This window comes from Vespa crabro, chromosome 3, assembly GCF_910589235.1.
Source record: "Vespa crabro chromosome 3, iyVesCrab1.2, whole genome shotgun sequence".
NCBI classification, from domain to species: domain Eukaryota; kingdom Metazoa; phylum Arthropoda; class Insecta; order Hymenoptera; family Vespidae; genus Vespa; species Vespa crabro.
In genome coordinates this window covers 13,616,835-13,639,747 of record NC_060957.1, presented here as the reverse complement: position 1 = coordinate 13,639,747, position 22,913 = coordinate 13,616,835, and the positions used below count along the sequence as shown (strand labels likewise).

The 22,913-nt window shown below is 29.4% G+C and overlaps 4 protein-coding genes across 6 annotated transcripts; 1 reads left to right on the top strand and 3 right to left on the bottom strand.

The window, feature by feature from the left end:
• Positions 1-3,613: 3,613 nt before the first annotated feature.
• Positions 3,614-8,460, top strand: LOC124422677 (calcium permeable stress-gated cation channel 1). The gene is made up of 12 exons (XM_046959467.1): positions 3,614-3,986; positions 4,345-4,483; positions 4,561-4,778; positions 4,874-5,150; positions 5,223-5,326; positions 5,399-5,591; positions 5,669-5,783; positions 5,866-6,062; positions 6,156-6,482; positions 6,582-6,857; positions 6,952-7,185; positions 7,267-8,460. The coding sequence occupies exons 1-12, from the start codon at positions 3,949-3,951 to the stop codon at positions 7,477-7,479; spliced, it is 2,331 nt and encodes a 776-aa protein (XP_046815423.1). The 5' UTR covers positions 3,614-3,948; the 3' UTR covers positions 7,480-8,460.
• Positions 7,854-16,061, bottom strand: LOC124422676 (histone-lysine N-methyltransferase NSD2). 3 transcript variants are annotated; one of them, XM_046959464.1, is made up of 14 exons: positions 15,854-16,061; positions 15,436-15,706; positions 15,031-15,310; positions 14,509-14,915; positions 13,692-14,391; positions 13,438-13,604; positions 13,032-13,350; positions 12,674-12,896; positions 12,382-12,580; positions 11,871-12,300; positions 11,484-11,757; positions 11,161-11,378; positions 10,856-11,076; positions 7,854-9,717 (listed from the first exon to the last, which is right to left on the bottom strand). In XM_046959464.1, exons 2-14 carry the CDS (start codon positions 15,661-15,663, stop codon positions 9,496-9,498), a joined length of 3,888 nt encoding a protein of 1,295 aa, XP_046815420.1. In that variant the 5' UTR covers positions 15,664-15,706; positions 15,854-16,061; the 3' UTR covers positions 7,854-9,495. The 3 variants fall into 3 exon arrangements, with proteins under 3 accessions (XP_046815420.1, XP_046815422.1, XP_046815421.1); XM_046959465.1 differs by having other exon boundaries at positions 9,575-10,006; XM_046959466.1 differs by lacking the exons at positions 15,436-15,706; positions 15,854-16,061 and having other exon boundaries at positions 14,509-14,969; positions 15,031-15,168.
• A 197-nt stretch (positions 16,062-16,258) lies between these two features.
• On the bottom strand, positions 16,259-18,620 carry LOC124422761 (dynein axonemal assembly factor 3 homolog). Its single transcript, XM_046959639.1, has 6 exons — positions 18,088-18,620; positions 17,819-18,008; positions 17,551-17,721; positions 17,272-17,451; positions 16,974-17,205; positions 16,259-16,913 (listed from the first exon to the last, which is right to left on the bottom strand). Exons 1-6 carry the CDS (start codon positions 18,326-18,328, stop codon positions 16,614-16,616), a joined length of 1,314 nt encoding a protein of 437 aa, XP_046815595.1. The 5' UTR covers positions 18,329-18,620; the 3' UTR covers positions 16,259-16,613.
• A 145-nt stretch (positions 18,621-18,765) lies between these two features.
• Positions 18,766-22,782, bottom strand: LOC124422760 (histone deacetylase complex subunit SAP130). The gene is made up of 10 exons (XM_046959638.1): positions 22,607-22,782; positions 21,940-22,258; positions 21,608-21,852; positions 21,174-21,528; positions 20,890-21,093; positions 20,431-20,821; positions 20,202-20,348; positions 19,612-20,052; positions 19,316-19,509; positions 18,766-19,193 (listed from the first exon to the last, which is right to left on the bottom strand). Exons 2-10 carry the CDS (start codon positions 22,246-22,248, stop codon positions 18,945-18,947), a joined length of 2,535 nt encoding a protein of 844 aa, XP_046815594.1. The 5' UTR covers positions 22,249-22,258; positions 22,607-22,782; the 3' UTR covers positions 18,766-18,944.
• Between the last annotated feature and the right edge of the window lie 131 nt (positions 22,783-22,913).

Below are 22,913 nucleotides of genomic sequence, written 5' to 3'. Positions count from 1 at the left end.
AACTAACTCGGTAGATGTCAAAGTTAATCGAAGAACTGTTTATGTTTATATTGCACAAGGCCAACAAACCCGAAATTAAAATTTTAAAGTTTCTAAATATTATATTAAAATTATTTTTATTTTCTCGCGCGTCACAATCTTTTTAATGTTTAAACAATGTATAATTGCTTATTATTATTTAATTGTACTCCGTGTTTATTAAAGATTGTTTAATTAATCGAAAAATTATCGAAAGTATTAATTTATAACCTTACGCGATCAGAAAGAACGAGTGTCGATGTGCACTGGTCGGAGTGCAAAGGGAAACTAACTCGGTAGATGTCAAAGTTAATCAAAGGTGCGTTTATGTTTATATTATGCAAGGCCAACTACCTCGTGATGAAAATTTTAAAGTATCGAAGTATTGTATTAAAATTATTTTAATTTTTTTAGTGCGTTACGATCTTCGTAATGTTTAAACAATGTATTATTGCTTATTATTATTTAATTGTACTCCGTGTGTATTAAAGATTGTTTAATTAATCGAAAAATTATCGAAAGTATTAATTTATAACCTTACGCGATCAGAAAGAACGAGTGTCGATGTGCACTGGTCGGAGTGCAAAGGGAAACTAACTCGGTAGATGTCAAAGTTAATCAAAGGTGCGTTTATGTTTATATTATGCAAGGCCAACTACCTCGTGATGAAAATTTTAAAGTATCGAAGTATTGTATTAAAATTATTTTAATTTTTTTAGTGCGTTACGATCTTCGTAATGTTTAAACAATGTATTATTGCTTATTATTATTTAATTGTACTCCGTATGCATTAAAGAACGTTTAATTAATCGAAAAATTATCGAAAGTATTAATTTATAACCTTACGCGATTAGAAAGAAAGAGTGTCGATGTGCACTCTTCGGATTCCAAAAGAAAACTGACTCGGTAAATGACAAAGTTAATCAAAGGTGCGTTTATGTTTATATTATGCAAGGCCAACTACCTTGTGATGAAAATTTTAAAGTATCGAAGTATTGTATTAAAATTATTTTAATTTTTTTAGTGCGTTACGATCTTCGTAATGTTTAAACAATGTATTATTGTTTAAATATTAGTATATTGTACTCCGTATGCATTAAAGATTGTTTAATTAATCGAAAAATTATCGAAAGTATTAATTTATAACCTTACGCGATTAGAAAGAAAGAGTGTCGATGTGCACTCTTCGGATTCCAAAAGAAAACTGACTCGGTAAATGACAAAGTTAATCAAAGGTGCGTTTATGTTTATATTATGCAAGGCCAACTAACCCGAAATTAAAATTTTAAAGTATCGAAGTATTGTATTAAAATTATTTTAATTTTTTTAGTGCGTTACGATCTTCGTAATGTTTAAACAATGTATTATTGTTTAAATATTAGTATATTGTACTCCGTATGCATTAAAGATTGTTTAATTAATCGAAAAATTATCGAAAGTATTAATTTATAAGCTTACGCGATTAGAAAGAGAGAGTGTCGATGTGCACTGGTCGGAGTGCAAAGGGAAACTAACTCAGTAGATGTCAAAGTTAATCAAAGGTGCGTTTATGTTTATATTATGCAAGGCCAACTACCTTGTGATGAAAATTTTAAAGTATCGAAGTATTGTATTAAAATTATTTTAATTTTTTTAGTGCGTTACGATCTTCGTAATGTTTAAACAATGTATTATTGTTTAAATATTAGTATATTGTACTCCGTATGCATTAAAGATTGTTTAATTAATCGAAAAATTATCGAAAGTATTAATTTATAACCTTACGCGATTAGAAAGAGAGAGTGTCGATGTGCACTCTTCGGATTCCAAAAGAAAACTGACTCGGTAAATGACAAAGTTAATCAAAGGTACGTTTATGTTTATATTATGCAAGGCCAACTACCTTGTGATGAAAATTTTAAAGTATCGAAGTATTGTATTAAAATTATTTTAATTTTTTTAGTGCGTTACGATCTTCGTAATGTTTAAACAATGTATTATTGTTTAAATATTAGTATATTGTACTCCGTATGCATTAAAGATTGTTTAATTAATCGAAAAATTATCGAAAGTATTAATTTATAACCTTACGCGATTAGAAAGAAAGAGTGTCGATGTGCACTCTTCGGATTCCAAAAGAAAACTGACTCGGTAAATGACAAAGTTAATCAAAGGTGCGTTTATGTTTATATTATGCAAGGCCAACTATCCCGACATGAAAATTTTAAAGTATCGAAGTATTGTATTAAAATTATTTTAATTTTTGTAGTGCGTTACGATCTTCGTAATGTTTAAACAATGTATTATTGCTTATTATTATTTAATTGTACTCCGTGTTTATTAAAGATTATTTAATTAATCGAAAAATTATCGAAAGTATTAATTTATAACCTTACGCGATTAGAAAGAAAGAGTGTCGATGTGCACTCTTCGGATTCCAAAAGAAAACTGACTCGGTAAATGACAAAGTTAATCAAAGGACTGTTTATGTTTATATTGGACAAGGCCAACAAACAGAAAATTAAAATTTGCAAGAATCGAAATAGTGTATTATAATTATTTTAAGTTTCTCGTGCTTTATAGGCTTTTTAATGTTTAAACAAATGTACTGTTATTTATTATTATTTAATTGTACTCTGTGTTAATCAATGATGGTTTAAATCATCGAAAAATTATCGAAAGTATTAATTTATAACCTTACGCGATTAAAAATAAAGAATATCGATGTGCACTCGTCGAAGTGCAATAGAAAACTAACTCAGTTATTGTCAAAGTTAAGAAAAGACAGTTTATGTTTATATTATGCAAGGCCAACTACCTCGTGATGAAAATTTTAAAGTATCGAAGTATTGTATTAAAATTATTTTAATTTTTTTTAGTGCGTTACGATCTTCGTAATGTTTAAACAGTGTATAATTGCTTATTATTATTTAATTGTACTCCGTGTTTATTAAAGATTGTTTAATTAATCGAAAAATTATCGAAAGTATTAATTTATAACCTTACGCGATTAGAAAGACAGAGTGTCGATGTGCACTCTTCGAATTCCAAAAGAAAACTGACTCAGTAGATGACAAAGTTAATCAAAGGACTGTTTATGTTTATATTATACAAAATCAACTACTCCGAAATTAGAATTTATAAATATTGAAATATTAAATTAAAATAGCATTTTTTAACACGATTTCTTTCAACAGAAAATAAACCTTTATCATAAATTCTTGGTAGATATATCCTAGATGAAACGTTCTTTTTTGAAATGACATATTATCTGTCAAAATTGATCAAGAATAACGTCTGAATCTCATTGTTAGAGTAAACCCAGTTTTCGATATTTTTCGTAAAGAAAAAATTTTGTATTTTGGCGCTGTTCGAAATTTAGGGTAAAAGATTATTTACTTTACCTACATGAAACCGATTGCTATAACGTATATTGATATATAACCAAAAGAAGGTTATATACCGATACGATAGATACATGGTAAGGACAACGTTCCTCGGTTGCTTCTGTAGTTCATATTTTATTCATACTCGTCGCTGAAATCGTACACGTTTCGAGCGAAAGATAATGAACAACCTTAATCTTATTGTTCATATTTTATCTATACCTTTCATTGAAATAAAGTACCTTTCTAGTGAAAGATAATGAATAGCTTTAATACAAAGTAATTATACATATATCAAGAAATGGACATGCATATTCATATATATCCATACTAGTACAGTATTTCAACCAATCAGAAATTACGAATAGTTATATGGTTTAAAGAAAATCTAGCTTGACGTTTCATTCGGAAAATGAAAATGCGTCGTAATAGTCAACTTTAAGATTGCATTACATATGTCAAACCCGTATGTTTAGTTATTACGTCTAGAATCTGCGATGTGTCAAATTCGTAGAAATTTATTTAATATGTTTTCTCAAATTTGTTTAGTAATTTTCTAATCTTAATGGTTCGCATAACAATGGAAACAACTGTCTTCTCAAAGTAAGTATTCATAGAAATTGTATTGAAAATTATTTGTTTTGCAATATGTATTAATACGATTAGTTTCTCTAACTTTCTCTTTTTCTTTTCTTTTTTCTTTTTTTTTTTTCTTTTTTTCCTAACATTTTTACATCCTCGAAATTTTCTTATTTAATTCAAATATTTAGTTAATTCATATCCATTATGCTATTGTTTATTATATACTAGTAATCTTCGCTTGCATTTGTTCTTTTCATTGAAATTGATTCAATTGTATATTGTTTTGTAATGAAATTAACAAATGATATATCTCGATTAAAAGTAATATATCATATATATAAATATTATATAAGATTATTTTGTTTTTTTTTTTTTACAGTATAAGCCTACCTCCGGCATTTTATAAACCTCCATCGCCAGATTTATGTATACCAATTCACAGACCCAATACAACAATTATAACAGATGCGTATGCTGGAATACCTGAAAATTTAGTTTTAAATATTATAGGATTTTTGGTCAGTTTATTTTTATCTATGAGTCATAGATATGAATTATAAAATGAATAATTTACATAAGATATTTTAATTTACAGTTATTAGTTCTTTTATTTGGTTTATTACGTAAAAAAGCTTGGAATTATGGACGTCTCGCATTACTACATAAATCGGATAATAGATGGATGGAATTATTTTATGGCGACAATGATACGAGAGATGTAGACGCAATATATTTAGAAACATCTGTTAATTCTCAGCTATCTCAAGCTGATAGAGGTTTTCTTTCATGGATTGTTACAGCATTTAAAATAAAGTTAGTACCATCCATACACACACACACACACACACACACACACATATATATATAATATATTATTGTTAAAAGTTTATATAAAATAATTGTTGCAGAGATGAAGAACTACTGAAAAGAGCTGGTCCTGATGGCTTGCTATATATATTATTTGAACGTTATTTGATTGTTTTAACTATTGCAATGGTTATTGTATCATTATGTATAGCATTGCCTATTAATTTTTATGGTAGTACGCATGATGATGATTTAACATTTAGTCGTACAACAGTAGCCAATCTAGACCCAATGTCTTCTTGGATATGGGTACACTCAATGTTAATTATATCTTATTTACCAATTGGTACTTATGTGATGAGACGTTTTTTAAAACAGGTAAAGAATATTTAAAAAATTGAATATTACATAACGTTATTTTTTCTATAATTTTTTAAACTATTTACATAGGTACGTGAAACTAGGTCTAGCGGAGAATTAGCAGCTAGAACACTAATAATCACAGAAATACCCAAACACCAATGTGATGTAGAAACACTTACAGAATATTTTAAGTATGTATGTTAACACAAATGATTATTTAATAATCTTTAATTGTATTATAAATTATTACTTTATTAATTTAGAGAAGCATTTTCAACACTTACTATAGAAGATGTGACACTAGCTCACGATATTAGACGTCTTTCAGTGTTAGATGCAGAAAGAGATTGTGCAGAGCAAGCACGTTTGTATTGTGAGAATTATGCTAAAAAAAGGGATCCTTTAAAAATATATCCCCATCGCTGTGGTCAAATTTTGGGATGTTGTTGCAAATCCGTGAGTACATCATTGATATTATTATCTATATATACGGGATTGACCTTTCTAATAAATATCTTTTAATAATTATAAAGAAAGTTGATGCTCAAGAATTTTATGCAAGTGAAGAAATTCGATTAACTGCATTAGTAGAAGAAGAAAGACAATTGGCCTTAAATAAACCACTTGGAATAGCCTTTGTTACTTTAGGTTTGTATTTATACTTGTTATTGAATTATAAAATTATCATAATATTCTAAATTATTATTATTATATACGTATTTTGATACAGGAACTCCTGGTGCAGCTAGAACTATGAGGAGACAATTACGATCCTCGCCTTCGATAAAGTGGATCGTTAATTATGCTCCAGCACCTTCAGATATTTTTTGGGAAAATTTAAGTATACCAAGAAAATGTTGGTATTTAAATGCAGCAATGATAAATGTTGCTTTGTTTATAACATTGTTTTTCCTTACCACACCAGCTGTAAGTTAATTATATATTACTATGATGGGATTAGTGCATATTGAAATTATTAAAATTGATATTAAATTTGTTTTTTTTTTCTCTTCTATTTAGGTTATTATACCAATTTTAAATAGATTATCTATACCTGGAGAAATAAAAAATTTGAGTCCTATTATTTCTTCTTTTTTGCCAACTTTATTATTGGTAAGCGTGGCTGCTTTAATGCCTGTAGTTGTTGAAAAAAGTGAATCTTTAGTAAGACACTGGACAAGAAGCAGTTTGAATCGTACGGTCATGAGAAAAACTTTATTGTTTTTGTTACTTATGGTTCTTATATTACCTAGTTTAGGATTAACCAGTGCTGAAGCATTTTTTGTTTGGACTATGAAAGGGAAAAATGATACAGGAAGATGGGAATGTGTATTTCTTCCTGATCAGGTATAATATGCATGAGCTGTAACACATTGTTTATTAAAATGTATCTCATGAAAACCTGTAAATAGGAATATTTATCTAATATCTTAACAATTATTTCAGGGTGCTTTATTTGTAAATTATGTAATTACTGCTGCTTTACTTGGAAGTGCATTGGAATTAGTCAGATTTCCCGAACTCGCCCTATACACTTATCGTCTTTGTATTGCGCGCAGTAAAGCAGAGAGAGTGCATGTCAGGAAAGCAGTATTATGGGAGTTCCCATTAGGAGCACATTATGCATGGTTACTATTGGTATTTACTATGACAACAGTTTATAGCCTTGCCTGTCCTTTAATTACTCCATTTGGACTGTTATATTTTTTAGTAAAACATTTGGTATGTTCGAAAAGATATTTTTAATATCAATTAAAAATTGTTTGCTATTGTATTATAATTATTAAAAATGTATATTATGGACATTTACAAACAGGTGGACAGGCATAATTTATGCTTTGCTTATGGACCAAGTGTAGGTGGTGGTCAATTAGCAGGTACAGCAGCTAGCGCAGCAGGAACTGCTCCGATTCTTGCACAAGTAGCATTTTTAGCTCTCGGATTAGTAAGAAGAGGTTTATCTCCTCTGGCAGCTGTACAACTTAGTGGTCTTGCTGCTAGTATTTTAGGTCTTGTAACTGGAGTTACATTACCTGCATCTAAACCCAAAGTACAATTCATATTCACTTATTATCTTTTGTAATTATTATCTTTGATATTGATACAATGTAAAGAATGTTTTCATTTTTAGACACAACCGTCGAGAAGAGATCTTCCTGGCGGAATAACAGGACAAAGTTTTATTGCACCCGTATTACGAAAGAAACAAATTTCTCCAGAAGAAACTATACCTGTAAATTCAAACTCTGAAATGAATACACCAAGTCCAAGTATATCTTCTTCTATCGTCTTAGAAGATACCCCTAAGCTTTATCAAAATTATTCAAAAGAACCTAAGGTGTAAGGTGTAATTTTTGTTTTTATAAGGAGTTTTTATAAACACAAGCTTATAACTACGTGTATATAAATTAGCACACAAAATAAGCATCTTAAAAATTTGAGTTAAAAAAAGAAAAAAAAAAAAAAAATAGAAAAAAGAAAAAAAGAAGAAAGAAATAATATATCACAGATTCTGATATTAAGTTATTGTAAAATAATATATTAATATATGTAATTATTATTTAAAAGAAAAATTTGAATGTGATAAAAACATAATAAATTGCCTATAATATCCTTAATTAAAATATTTCACAGTTAATATATTATTTCAATACGACATGAACGAGAAACTTATTCTGATATTATATAGTATATTTACATACTTGCACGTGTGTTGCAATATCTTTACATCGATATATATATATATATATATATATATATATATATATATATTATACACACATATATATATATGTATATATGTATACGTGGCAGTCACTGTATTTTGTATATGCAATAGTGAAAGTAATGACACGTTTTTAAATCTATAATGAGCATACCACTATAGCCTTATCTCTAGGCGCATAATACGACAAAACTTAATATGATGCCTTTAATTTCTACTAAGATACTAGCATTTATACTGTTTTACATAATGCAATATACAAAAACGAGTACATTTTTTTTTTTTATATATAAATTTTAATTTACCTTAATTTCTTATGTAATTAAACAATGAAAGTTATATTTAAGACATTTAAAATTTACTACTATATTGTATACATACGTTGTATTTTTCTTATAATTACAGTTTTAAATTATATGTTCTGATAAGAATGGAAGAACACTTAGTTTTGTAATATACAAATACTACTTAATAAAATTATCAGTATTAATAAGTTTACATTAATAATGTGTAAATGAATATAGAAGGCAGTGTATATGCATAAATTCATGTCTTAGAAAAGTGTCATGTACTAATTATAAATATAATCGCTAATACAGATCCTTGTTTGTATTTAAATAGTGATAAATGAGCAGATAGACGTTTTTCAATTTTCAATAGCATCAGACAAGGCACCTTTAAATTTCTTTATCTATATATTTTCGATTAATAATAACATGAAATATAACTTTGAAAATAAAATATATTTTTATTTTCAATCATCAAGAAAATTCAGAGAAAAGGAATCAATTTCCATCTAGAAAATAGTCTTTCCATGATTAAATTGTTTTGAACAATTATTTTCATATAAAATAAAATACGTGAGACATAAAAAAGAAAAATCAAGATATAAATTTATATTCTTTGAAGAGTGATCTTCGAAGATTTCGAAGAGTGATCTATATAAATTAGAAATCAGTCATGTTCCATTTTTTGATATATACAAAACAAAGTAAAAAAGTGTTTATAACACTATATTACAAATAAGATAAATAATAATGATTATGAAATATGCTAATAAAAATAATATGATAATGATAAAGTACTATTCAGTCTATAAAATTTATAAAGTATTATTATAATACATGTTTTTTAAACTGATTACTTTATAAACAAGACTTACTTTCTCTTTACCAAATATTCAGAAGCAGGAATGTATTATCGGAACAGGCAATCCTTTTATAAAATGGACAAATATATTTTGAATTTATCATATTTTATCAAATTGCATAGTTTTATAAAAACTGATACATAAATAGTGGATATTTAAAAAGAGCACCTGTCGAATGTATTTGCTCATATATTTAAGAAAAAAAAAAAAAAAAAAAAAAGAAAAGAAAAGAAAATAGAGGAAACTCTCCTTCAAAAAAGAAAAGAAATTTGGCAAAGGACTAGACATTCATGTTCTTTCATTTAGCACAAAAGTATTATTCCATTTAGTCTATTGCCCACATAATATGTACTACATGTACTACTATTCAATTACTGAAAGAATAATGCAGTCATCTTACATATAATTCAATTGGATCATTTTTGTAAGATCTTTTTTATGTTTCATACTATCTTCTTTTACTTTGTTTGATAATTCAAAATAATTTATTCAAATAGACTACCACCAATTATCGCCTCCAGTTGACTAGAAGTAAGATTATTCAATTTCTCAGCTTGTTCTTCTTCAAACATATTAGAAGACTGATTGAGCATCTTTCTTTTTACTGTTTTTGAAAAATTATATGTACACAATGCAATTGTATCTTCTAATAATTCTTCGTCCTCTTCCTTTTGCGATTCTTCACTTTCTTCGCTATTCGGATGAACCTGTAAATTATATTTATATGTACGGAAAACTTTTTGGTAGAAAATCCACATAGCACAGGACATTTTCACGCCAAGGTTCATGTAAATGATGATTTTAGAATTGTGATTCACCATTATGAAATATCTGATGAAAAAAGTACTCACCTTTATATTTTTCTGCAATTTATAAATGATGTAATAATATATATAAAGGACATATTTTCTATTCATCAATATCCATTAACAGTGAATCAATTTTTTACTTACTACAATTTACTCATTTATCAATTAAGAACCCAAAGAACAGTAACTGAAATAAATACACACTCACTTGTACGTACAAAATTAAACAAAACATTTTCACTTCTTAATAGATTTCATTATTGCCAATATTAAGGTGAGGATGCTGGGAACGGTGTAAAGAATTTAAAAAAAAAAAATAAATAAAATAATAATAATGATGATAATAATAATTATTTTCATTTTTTTTTTTTTTTTTAGTATCCTGTCTAAAAATTATATTCTCAAACATATTAATATTTTTTTCATGATCATACAGAAATAATAATCTTTAACACAAAAGATATATAAAAAAAATTCCAAATGATGGATTACAGTAAAATATTGTTTCATATATAATATATATATATATATATATAATACACATAATAATAAATTTCTTTCGTTTCGTAAGAATCTGATAATCATTACCATGTAAGGCATAAATTTCATGAACTTTACTTTGATGCAAAATAAAACAAGTTCCAGGCATTAATACAATTAAAATTAAAATTAAAATATATAATATAAAAATGAAACTCTGAAGTCATGACTGCGCAAATAAAAGCATTTATTAAAATACATAAAGGAATTTATTTAGATAGAGTATGTACTATAAAACATTCCATTATGTTTTTTATTATGCAATTTAATGCAAATGCCTGTCTTCATGCTCAACCACCACCAAAGTATTACATTATTAGCTCATTTTAATCATATTCAACATAAAGAAAAAGGAATCACTACTCTTTTACAAATCTAATATATTTTCTGATAGTTTTGAAATATATGAGCCAATTTTTTTTTGTTTTTTTTTTGTTTTTTTTTTTTGTTTTTGTTTTATGAACAATTATAATAAACCACTATAGTATCATCTTACCTCTACAATTGAAACTCGTGGCGATGGTTCTCGTTGTAACTTTGTCTCCATTTCTATAGGGCTGCTAGATCTTGATAAATATTCTTTATCAATATCAGCCTCGTTATCAGAAGAATCTTTTTCATCTTCTGCTGATGATCTCTGTATCTCCATATTTTCATGTAGTGCACAAACAAAGCCACTCTTTTCTCCATATTCAAATAAATTCCCATCTAAATGAACTGATACATAGAAATATATTTTTAATAATGTAAATTATAACAATTAAATATATATAATTACGAACAAATGCACAACAATATTACCTTGACAAAAAGCAACACTACAAAATGAACAGTGTGCGGATGTTCTTCGATTACACTCTATACAGTGATGCCATGGACAACTAAATTTACTCTCTCCATTGTCAATATCTACACAAGTATTATGATATTTTTTATTACATGTCTTATGATCACATACAATAGTTTCGCTACCATGCATTATCTCTTGTCCGCAACTCCAGCAAAAATGTTTCCTTGATCTAAAATAAATACAAATATTAATAATACATGTATTTATATTATATGCATAAATTCATGTAGTATAATCAAACAATTAAAAAAAGAAAAAGAAAAAATGAATTTACCTTCTTTGCCTTCTTACTTTTTCTGCTTTATCAGATTTTTTAGATGGTACTGGAACTGGAGTTACTTGTGGTTTTTGTACTTTTAAACCTATAAATCCACTACAATTTGATGCACCGCATAAACATGCCTTACGTGTTTCCCCATCGCAAGCTAAATTATAATTAAAAGTTAATTCTTCTCTTGGCTTTATATCACGCAGAGCGAATAAACCAATCCGCGTATCTCCATTTACTGTCCATTTTTGTGTTTCACAATTTGGCGAGCAAGAATGATCTACGTATAAAAGAAAAGAAAATAAAAAAAAAAGAAAAATTATACATTTATCTTTTAATTAGTGTACTCTTACAAAAAAAAAAAAAAAAAAAAAAAAAAAGAGAGGAACTTACTCATGAATCGGCTAAGATTGCCCTTTGGTTCTGCATCGATCATTCTATTATTATCTATTGTTAAAAAGTAGAAATTTTCATTTTTTAACTCTTTTTTTCTACTTAATCTCTCTTTGTATTCTGCTTCATCTATAACTTCGCCAACGTATTCGATTATAAATTGTCCAGATTTAATAGCTTCCAAACTTCTAAGACCCCAACCGCGGCCAACTGTATGAAATGGTTCCATTGCTGGATATTGTCTGCGTACAAAGTCTTGATTATTACACTTCGTACCAGCTGGGCATACACCTGGACTACACTCTATCAATAAAATACGATTTAAACAATCTGTTCCAGGTGCACATGCATCATCCAGTTCTGCATCACAATCACATGCTACAATACTTTCAACCTCAACAGGTTTCACATTGCCCACAGGTTTATTGACCTAAATAAATGTTTAACCAATGAGAAAATAATCACCTAATAAAACTATATAAAATCGTTCATTATAAAAATAGAAACATACTTTTAATTTAACATACGGTGGAGGTTTCAATCCTTTAGATTCATGATCCTTAGCAGCAGCTCTTTCAGTTTTTAAACGTTGATGAATTTCACTAGCTTCTTCTAAAGCTTTTCTATAAGTATCATTTCTCATTTTTCTTTTACCTACTGAAGAAGGCTTTATATTTGCATCTCCATCTTGATATAAGAAAGCACGCCCTCTGAAAGCATAATGTAATTTTTTTTTTTTTTCTTAACACATGTATATAAAAAAAAAATTATACACGTATGCATTTATAATAATCTATATTTACCTGTGGACCCAATAATAATTATTAGAACCTAAAAACATGACACAAAATTTGCCAGGACTATGTGGTATAGCTTCTACATTTTCAGGTATTTCATGTGGATAGCATATACGAGAGGGCCACCAACGATAATTACCGAGCTTGACCCATACTACTTCTCCATAGAGAGGAAGTCTTCCAGTTTCACAATCTTCGCATATAAACGCACCATCCGGTGCATTTATACCTGTCACAACAAAACGAAAATTTCAGAATAACGTACCAATAAATATTCTTTCGTATTTTTATTTAGATGATAAAAAAATAAAAAAAAAAAAAAAAAAAAAAAAATAAAAAGAAGGAAAAAAAAAAGTAGTATTACCAAGACACTCTAGATGAAACGAAGTCGGACATGTGTCACAACAAATAAGACTTCCTCCACGTGTGCAAAGGAAACACCATGCTGCATTCAATGGAGGATGAGGAGCTTTGTAATGCTTAGGACAAACAATTTGACTTCCTGTTAATATTACTGATCCTGCAGGTAAACACGATATGGATGTATGATAGGATGATGGACATCGAACACATCGTGCTATTTTTTCATTCGGTGCACGAGAGTGACTATCTTGTGGATTATCAGAACTACATGTATGACACATATGATATGGACAAGTTAAACGACCTCCTTGCCAACGAGACTGAAAAATTAAAAATAATATAAAATTTGTAATTTTTATAAGCAAAAATATAATGTAACAATATAAAAAAATCTATTTTATTCATACTTGAGGCCAAGACTTTAAACAAGATGAGTGATAATGTTTGCCACATGCTAAAACAGAACATCTTATTCTGTCTCCTTCCCTTTCATTACATACAAAACATGCTGGAGCTACACCAGATAAACAATCAATACATTTGAAACTTTCATCTTCTTGTTCCTCTGCTTTATCTAAAGAAAAATAATCAATATCACAATTGAATTAAATTAATTTATTAAATTATTAAATGTACCAATAAACTTTATATGGATATGTACCACTATTTTCTTCATCATCTGTATTATTTCTTTTTATTTCTCTCAAATCATCAAACAATTTATCACTGTACGTACTTTCATCTATAGAATGTTCTGGGCTAGATTCTCCAGGTTTGACACATGATAAATGAAAGTAAGAATAACAGGGTCCCCTACATCTTGTTAACTTTCCTGTTTTTTCACAAATTTGACAAACCTTTTCTTGTTTCATGCCTTTAAAAAGATTGTATGGTCTGGTTTTTTTTGTTTCTACTGTATTACTTCTACTTAATTTTTTTATATCTTTTGTGATACTCTCTGCATCCGTTGATGTGTCTTCTTCAGATTCAGGTGTATTTTCTTTTGATTGATTATCCTCTGATTTAATATATAAACGATATTTTCTACGAAAAGAAGAGTTCATATCATTCCAAGTTTTTCTTAAATATTTTTTGATTTCTTCCTCTGACAAATCAGGATGTTCGTCTTCTAACATATCTCTGTTTCTTTCATAATAAACTTCAAAAACACCATCAAGTTCATCACTTTTAAAATCATTTTTTTGTGTTGTCGAAGAATCACTATTAGATTCGTTAGATTTAACGGATATACGAGAAGGACTTTCAAAATTTAATCTCAAATTTGCTTTTCCATTTTCATGTTGCAAATACCTTAATTTTGGTGATTCTAATTTATATTGCAATTTCTCTGAAACATCCACCTAAAAATATAAAAGCAAAATTTTTAATGTTACCTATATACGTACAGATATAATTATAATGATGTATGTGTTATATAATGTTTCATCATGCTATGTTTATTTATTTATATAACTTACACTTTCCTGTTTAGTACGCTTTGCATCTGATGTATTCGGATCACCTGCATATTTTCTTTTACTCGTCTTACCCTTTACATAAAAATCAAGTGTCTTCTGAACTTTTTGCCTTGAACTTTTAACAATTGGTTTAAATATATCAGCCCTTTCTTGATCAGTCATTGGTTGTACTTCCGTTGCCTCTTCAACCGCTGTTTCCCACTTTATCTTTAATCCTGGCTTAATAACAAATGCTGCAGCATATTTAGCGTCCTTCCTCTTAATTTCTGCAGTCAATGATTCAGATAGCTTTTGAAAGTCATCAAGGTTTGTGAAATGGATCATAGAATTTGATGAGACCCAGCTATGACGTCCTTTATCTCCAAAATATTGAACGTGTATCATTAGCAATTGCGATCTGCCAGTAGCTGGTTAAAAAAGTCATTTAAATATGGTGTTTAGATTGAAAAGATCTATTCATTCTATAAATAAATGTTACGTATTATTATTTAAAACATGTAACATATTGAAAACAATGTTTACCTTTATATTTATAAAAAATTAATGAAGTTGGATCTAGAGTTACAACACATGGCCAAAATGGAAAATTGCCAACACGTGCCCATGCTAATTGTCCTAAACTCCAATTACACTGTGCAGTATTATTGTCGAATTTTGGAGATGCAATCTCCTCCATAGAATTCGAAGAACTAAATGAATCACTTGCTTCATCAGTATCATTCACTATATTACTTTCGTCTATATTTTCGTTACTATTTTCACTAGAGTTTTGAGATTTACGCGTCTTTGGCATTTTGTAATTCTATAAAATCAGATAATATGATAAATATTTCGTATATTTAAAGATTTTACGTAAGATAAGCAAAAGCCATCATAAGCGTCTATTGTACAAACTGAAATTTATCCAAAAGTATGAAATTCGTGTACCTTAGGAAATTCAGCAATGTCATCTCTAGGAGATTTAGGCTTTATTGTTCTTCCATAACGACTTTTGCCAGGAAAATACGCACTATCGTTTAGATCAGACTTTTCTCCAGCATGATCCAAACAGTCTGCTGCATCATGGAAACTTTCTACTTTCTCGCGTATGCTTTGTCCTGCATCGTTTGCTGTTTCGGCCACCTTGTTATTCCGTGGGAGGCTGGGAGAGCTCATAGCTTAATTGTTAAATTATCATTTTAAGCTATATAACTCGATTCTGTGACAAAACGATGGTACTTTGTAAATTTCTACAACTGTTAGTAAGAGTTAAAACACTAAAAATGCTTTCTAAAGAGCTTAGAAATCGAAAACAATTTTCTATTACCGCTGAAAATAGTCGCAATGGCCGATTTTCAAGGATTACCTTATTATTCACGATTCGTTTAGGGTCCTTCATTCGGTGTAAAAGTATCAATATGTATCGCACAAGGAGCTTCACGAGGTGCAGAAGAAAAATCTCTATATAATGTTTATTGTTAATATTAAGAAAATACAAATTACCCCTACGGGACTAATGGAACAGAACGCGTTTCCCGCGATTTCGGTTGATCCACATAGACGTGTTCATTCATTTAATTGACGCTATGCTATTTGTAAGCTGATCTTTCATGGAAACATCATGTTGGTAATAGTTCGATATTTCCATTGGACGGTTATACAAACAGTAAACAGAAATCAATGATCTTGATTGGTTATTATTTATTACATCCTTCAAGAGGATTATTTTCCATAATACGTCATACGATTTAGTTTAATTTTGTTGGTTAAATTTTTTTTTATTTTTTTTTTTTTTTTTATTTTCATAATTTGAAAAAAAAAAGATGTATACTTTTATTGATCGAATTAAATAGAGCTTTTTAAGATTTTCAATGTAAAGTATATATAATGTGTACATGTAATGTGTATGGAATTGGAATAAATAAAATTTAGTTTCGTCAAAGTAAATATATGTATATGCATAGTGGCATTTAATGTTTTATTACGATTACGAATAAAAGAAAAGAAAAAAAATTGAGAGAAAAGGAAAAAAAAAAACAGAAACATGTTAGACTAGTCAGTATATTAATTTGTGTCATTGTAACTTATTATGGTGCAGGTTAGGAAATAATTTATTACAATCATTATTAATTATTGCAAAATTGTGCTATAGTATGATTTTCAGAATTGAAACTTTTCATTTCTCGCAGTCCACATGCTTGTGCAGTACTTTTTAATTCTTTGGTAAAACTTTCCAAATCTTCTTTACGTAATTCACTTAAGTATTTACGTAATTCGATTAGTATATGTCCTTTTCTTTTCAACAATGGTACTACATTAGATAATTGTTTGGTCATATTATGTGCTATCCAAATTATATCAAATTTCTCTTTGTACTCTGCTCTATTTTTGAATAATTCCAATGTCGACAATGGATGAAATAAAATCTGAAAGTGACATCGTTCAAGATATTTACTTTTGCATTTAAAATAATTAACCTTTTATACCTTTGTATTAGGAATAGATATCCAAGTAACACCTTGTTTTTCATATTTATCATATTTTACCCATGATTCATATTCTATTTCAGAGCTTGGCATTTCTGTTATTATTATACCATTTAATATAGATGGATCTCTATGTGCGGCAACGAGTTCATCACAAAAAGGTTCCTTTGTTCTAATTTCGTGAATAGTACGCATTACTTCTCTTTCTGCTATATCAGTTGCTCTGAGCTTTCTACGTAATGAAAATTTGTATTATGTTAAAGGATATCTTTTACAAAAAGATTTTATTCTATCTTACATATTTTCTTTATCCTCATTTAAAGCCCATGTAAAAAAAGGTCCATTAGTTATATCCCCCAAATAAGCATAATGTAAAAATCCATCTCCAAGAGGAATTATATTATTTAAAAGTGTTGGATTACTTCTAGCAGGTTCACCTTCTATCCAAGTGAATGCTATTCCATTATTTCTCCAAAATCTGATTCACATATAAATCAAAATATAATTATATATCTATTCTTTGATTTGCATCATAATCATTTATTGCATTAAAAAATATTTTTCTTGTCAAACATACCTATATTCATGTACAGTTAAATTTGAATGACCTCTTGGTTTTAATATCATGTGATAATCCCAATCAAAAACTCCATCCCTGTAGTCATATCGTGTTTTTAATGATTTTCTAATTCTTTTGTCCCAATAATCCACAATTGGAACCCCTTCGCGCGTAGCACGTTCCCAAAATCTTATATAAGATAGGTTTAATATATAAGAGCATGATTTTTTAATAAATATAATTGTGTATTATCGCAGTATCTATTCTCAAGTAATAAAGGACTCACTTAAATATCCATTCTAACTGATCTCTGTCCTTATGTTTAAGTTTTTCCAGATTTAGCCAAGGACAATCAATGGTTTGAGTTACAGTATCTGCCAATAATTTAGAATGTTTTGCCAAATATTTAGCCGTAGCAGGTCTTAAAAGTGTATTTCCCATAATTTCCAAGTAATATCGAGTTGCTTCTTGCAGTCCTTAGGTATATTCATTCCTTCACATAATATTATCATAATTGCTATTATGACAAACTTCTTAGATTGGACATATACATACCTAAATCTTTATCCAAACAAGTGCTTAATAAAAGTATTGATCTAGCAACTTGTTCCATTGTTGGTTCGATTATATGATAAATAATAGAACAATCAGAGTGTTTATAAGAGGACGCTAATGTCTTTATAATATGTCTTGCATCAGAAGCACCTATGATCAATACTTCAAGAGATTTAGGTGTTACTTCCTTTTCTTCAATTTCACATTGTAAGTCTAATGGAGCACTATATCCCCACCACATTTTATTTTATTTTTCTGCGTTTTTCACTACTTTCTCAACATACACGCTGTCCTAAAATGCAGTATAAATGTATGGTAATAAGGATTATTACTGTTATGGATATGAGCCAAAATTGACAATGTTTAGTTGCCATAGAAATACATATGAAATTTTTTTCAGAGTTTCACGCGCGCTTCTTCATGCGCGCGCGCACAGTAAATAAAAGTGTGCGCGCGCGCGCGCGCATCTATTTTCATATCTCCAGTTCGAAACCACTTTTTTTTCTTTTGTACAACAAAAAGTTTACTCATTTAACACTTACATAGAGTATATTTTTCCTGTTATATACTTGTCTATATTTAACGTGAATTCATTGGAGTGAGAATATAAAATATAAACGAAACTTTTTAGCAAGTGGAGGATTAAGAAGTACTGTATTAAAATAAAAACATCAGAGATTTTTATAATAAAATTATAAACATATTAGCGACGATTATGTCACTTAGACTTATAAAACCATTTATTTTACTTCTATAATGTAGATTCTGTGACACAGATAAAAATAACTCCCTTTCGAACCTTATGTGTACATAGGTTCCTTAAAGTGCTTTTCTCCTAATTTGATCAGCATAATAGCTCATTTATCCCTCTTCTTTTGAGCACGCTTATTTCCACAACGTTGTAAAATATCCGTGATAGGTCCTTTGTGTTGAAAAATAGCAATGAGTTGCGTGCGTGCTTCGTTCATTCCTTCGCTGATCAAACTACTACGCTGCATATTTCCTTTAATGAGTTCATTTACACGTTCGAGTCCATCGTCTTGTCTACTTTTAATAGTTTGTTGAGACTCAAGTATTGTCAGTGTTGTTTTCAATTTTTCATGTACCTAAATAAGACGATAAAGATTTAAGAAATATAACAAGATATTTTAAATTTAATTATTTAAATTAAATTGTCAATTGATTTAATTAAATATTAAATTTGTCAATATAGAACAAATATATCTACCTGTTTTTCAAGTTCAGCAATATCTTCCATTTGTGCCGTAAGATGATAAACTTTCCATCCATTTAATTTTTGCAGAACATGCTTTTGTTGTGCCAATTCTGCTACTGATGGTCTCCTTTCTTCACGAGGTCGTACGTCACTAGGTCTTCTGTAATGGTGAAGTCTGCCACCCCATCTATTTTTCCAAGAGGAGCCTTAATAAAATTAATAAATATAAATCATTAACATCAGCAATATAATTTGACAAATATATCAATTATTAAACTATTTCGTAATTTATTGGCATATTTACAAACCTAATAAGCTCGGTGTAGGCCGAGTTCGTATAGTAGGTATAGATGTTGGATGTGTAGGAGATTTCATATCTCGTTGTACATTAGAAATATGTCTTTTGTCGGTTGATTTTTCTTTTGATTCTTCCTTTATTTCTTTTTTTATTTTTTCTTCTGTAATAAATTGCATTTCCTCTTCCGTACATCTTGGCTCGGTTAATTCAACGCCTGTCAATTGTTGTTTACGAGGTTTTTTCCTCGGTGACATCTCTATTGTTGGATTAATTGTTATCCTTGATTGTTCTGGATCTTCATCAAGACCAGGAGATGAAGTAGCTGAAACGGTAGTTGATCCTGAACTTTGACAACCACCACCATCTTGATCTCTTGGAGAACCAGGCGGACTGGATGTCGATGGTACTGACGGTAAAGAAGCAAGTACAGGTACTAAATTTTTAGCTGCACCTAAAGAATTAGAAAGTTATTTAGATGAATAAAATAATCAATAGAAAATATAATAAAATATGTAAAAGGTATGACATAATATATAATCAGATATAAAAATTTATTAGAAATATAAATATAAAATAAAATACAATATCTTATAGAAATACCCTTAACAGGAGAAGTATCATGATCTCTTTTCCTAAGTATACTCGGTCTTGGAGATGCATTAGGTTTACTGTGCGGTTCATCATATCCTGGCTCAACAAGTAATCTTACAGGCTGTACTGAAGCTTGCCGATATTGAGAATATGTACCTGTATGGAATAAAAAATATTTTATGATTACAATACAATAGAGTATTATTTAATAAAACTTGTGATAAGTCGTCACACTCACCGCTTGTTTCAAAAGAATAATAAGTAGTGGTATGAGGTGGATGTAGATATTGACCTTGAACCGACTGAGGAGGATTAGTAGTTGAATTGTTAGTAGTATTAGTTGCAGAAACACGAAGTCCAGTTTGTTGAACAGGTGGTTTTATCTGTACTGTTTGTCCAATATTTTGTGGTTGCGTAGCTTTTACCGGGGTTGGTGCAGTTCTTGCTGGAGCCAAAGGTAATGGATGCAAAGACATTCCAGTTATTCTTGTAACTGTAGTCGTAGTTTGTGGTATTCTCGTGACATTTGATGTATTCGCTGTAGTTGTAATTACTCGCGATACTGTATTAAGATTTGATAAAGGAGTAACTGTTTGAACAACACGTGCTGTTCCTTGCTGTTGCTGTACCTATCAAAATATTATAATTTTCATTTTATTTTATAATTTACAACAATAAAATTTTAGCGGATTTTTACCTGTTGCTGTGGTATCACGATACGACTGACAGTACCAGCTGATGGACCAGCTGCTGTATTAATAGATAACTGTCGGCTCAATGTTGGTTGGACACTGACAGAAGCTGTTCCACCTATTCTACTTGTTGTTCCTACTACTGGCGTTGACACAGCTATACGGTTTACTGTACCTGTTGTACTGAGAGACCTGCTTGTTTGATTGGGCTAAAATAATAAATATATAAATTATAATTATTGTTACATAAAGTCAGATATTATATCGTGATGTTAATTGAAAAGTTTACTTGAATTGCTTGCGTTGATGATCTTCCAGGTTGCGAAGTTTGCGAAATATTTGCTACCTGAGCAGTTGGAGGTCTGTTTTGTGCAACTGGAAGTCGTGTAATATTGTTACTTGTTTGTAGAATAGGTGCTATCAATCTGGACGGAGTACCAGGAACACCAGTAACCATAGTGGCCTGTACAGATCTTCCTTGATTGGTTTGAGTAATTAATCGGGGTTGTTGTCCACTGTATACAGCAGATGGAGGTCTCGTAGAGACTCTACTAACTGGAGGTGTTGGATGTCTTTGTGGCTGTGCATATACAACTGAAGTTGTTTTAGATTGCCATTGAGGATTTGATACTGTTGTGTTTATTCTGAAAAATAAGTATAACAAGTTTTAATAACTATAAGTAGTCAGTACGTTAGCATACGATCTAAGAAAAAACAATATACCCTGCTCTTGTAGTTGGTACAGTTTGACCAGCATTAGCTCTAACGATTGGAGTAGCAACTGTTGATCTTGGAGCAGAAATATTTGCAACTGCCGCTGGTCCTCTAGGTACATGATACGTAGCCGGCATATTAGTAATTTGCTGACTTTGTTGGGGTAACTGTTGACCTTGTTGTTGATTTTGACGTTCTACAGTACTCAACATACCTGGTGATATAATTCTTACTGTAGAACCTACAGAACAGAGCTATAAAGTAAACACAAGAAATTTTCTGTTAATATAAACATTTAATTTAAAAGAATTTATATATATAGATAAGAAAGAAAAATTTACCGTTGTTGTGATTTTATTTGTTTCTGCATTAGATGTTGTACCAGATGGAATTACAGGCTTCATTAAAGATAACTTTGGATTAATATCCAATGATACTGATTTACCAACGAGACCAGTAGGAGTCCCAACTGTTCCAACAATAGTTTGCGTAGGCTGAATACTTTGTATATTACTTTGAACCACACTTTGTACATTCTGTATGCTTTGTATATTTTGCATTGTAGTTAAGTTTTGCGCTATAGTTTGCACAGTAGTCTCAGGCAAACGTTTATCACCGCCACCATCCGTAGAACTTAGACTTGTATTCATAGCTGCTTTCCTAAGAGAGCACATATTAATAATAAATTACATCTTTTATAAAAGTAAAGAAATGAAATACAATGAAAATATCGTTAGAGGAGATATATGTACTTCTTATTACTGTTCCTATACATTACTTTATGTCAAGAATTATGAAGAAAATCAAGTGAATGTTAGAGGTTACAATGTTTCTCAACAATTTAATAATTAACGTCAAAATGACAATTGATACGATTATGACGAATTTTTATTCTTTTAAATTGTAAAATCTTAAAATATTGTACGAAGATAAACATTTGGATTTTTCATTTCTTAATCTGACAGCAGCTAATATTTTATACGAAGAATTTAAGAAAAGGGTGTATACCTGTGTATAAATATAAGATAATAAGATCATTACAGAGATATTTAAACGTTCATACACTGCATTTTGTAAATAAATCACTTTCATTGACGTTCCGCGAAAAAAAACATTTTAGAAACGGTAAAGGACTCGCGCATTTGCTACAAAAGTTTGTAGCGCCTAATGTAAGCATATCGCAGTGTAGGTAAACTGTAACTGGAAATATATAAATGTCCTATATCTATCGTAGATTCTATATAGGGGAATTGAAGTCATGGATGGTTTTATTTTCTTTGTGTGTACTTTTTTATTTTTTTTTTTTTCTTTTTCT

Coding starts and splice junctions, on each gene's coding strand:
- LOC124422760 (XM_046959638.1), bottom strand. CDS start 22,248: ATGAATACAAGTCTAAGTTCTACGGATGGTGGCGGTGATAAACGTTTG. Junction 20,822..20,889: donor TCGTGATACCACAGCAACAG/GTAAAAATCCGC, acceptor ATATTTTGATAG/GTACAGCAACAGCAAGGAAC. Junction 20,053..20,201: donor TGATACTTCTCCTGTTAAGG/GTATTTCTATAA, acceptor CTAATTCTTTAG/GTGCAGCTAAAAATTTAGTA.
- LOC124422676 (XM_046959464.1), bottom strand. CDS start 15,663: ATGAGCTCTCCCAGCCTCCCACGGAATAACAAGGTGGCCGAAACAGCA. Junction 15,311..15,435: donor ACATTGCTGAATTTCCTAAG/GTACACGAATTT, acceptor CTGATTTTATAG/AATTACAAAATGCCAAAGAC. Junction 11,379..11,483: donor AAAGTAAGAAGGCAAAGAAG/GTAAATTCATTT, acceptor TATTTATTTTAG/ATCAAGGAAACATTTTTGCT.
- LOC124422677 (XM_046959467.1), top strand. CDS start 3,949: ATGGTTCGCATAACAATGGAAACAACTGTCTTCTCAAA. Junction 4,484..4,560: donor TAAATATTATAGGATTTTTG/GTCAGTTTATTT, acceptor TTTAATTTACAG/TTATTAGTTCTTTTATTTGG. Junction 5,592..5,668: donor TGGGATGTTGTTGCAAATCC/GTGAGTACATCA, acceptor ATAATTATAAAG/AAAGTTGATGCTCAAGAATT.
- LOC124422761 (XM_046959639.1), bottom strand. CDS start 18,328: ATGTGGTGGGGATATAGTGCTCCATTAGACTTACAATGTGAAATTGAA. Junction 17,452..17,550: donor TTAACTGTACATGAATATAG/GTATGTTTGACA, acceptor TATGTGAATCAG/ATTTTGGAGAAATAATGGAA. Junction 16,914..16,973: donor TATCTATTCCTAATACAAAG/GTATAAAAGGTT, acceptor TGTCACTTTCAG/ATTTTATTTCATCCATTGTC.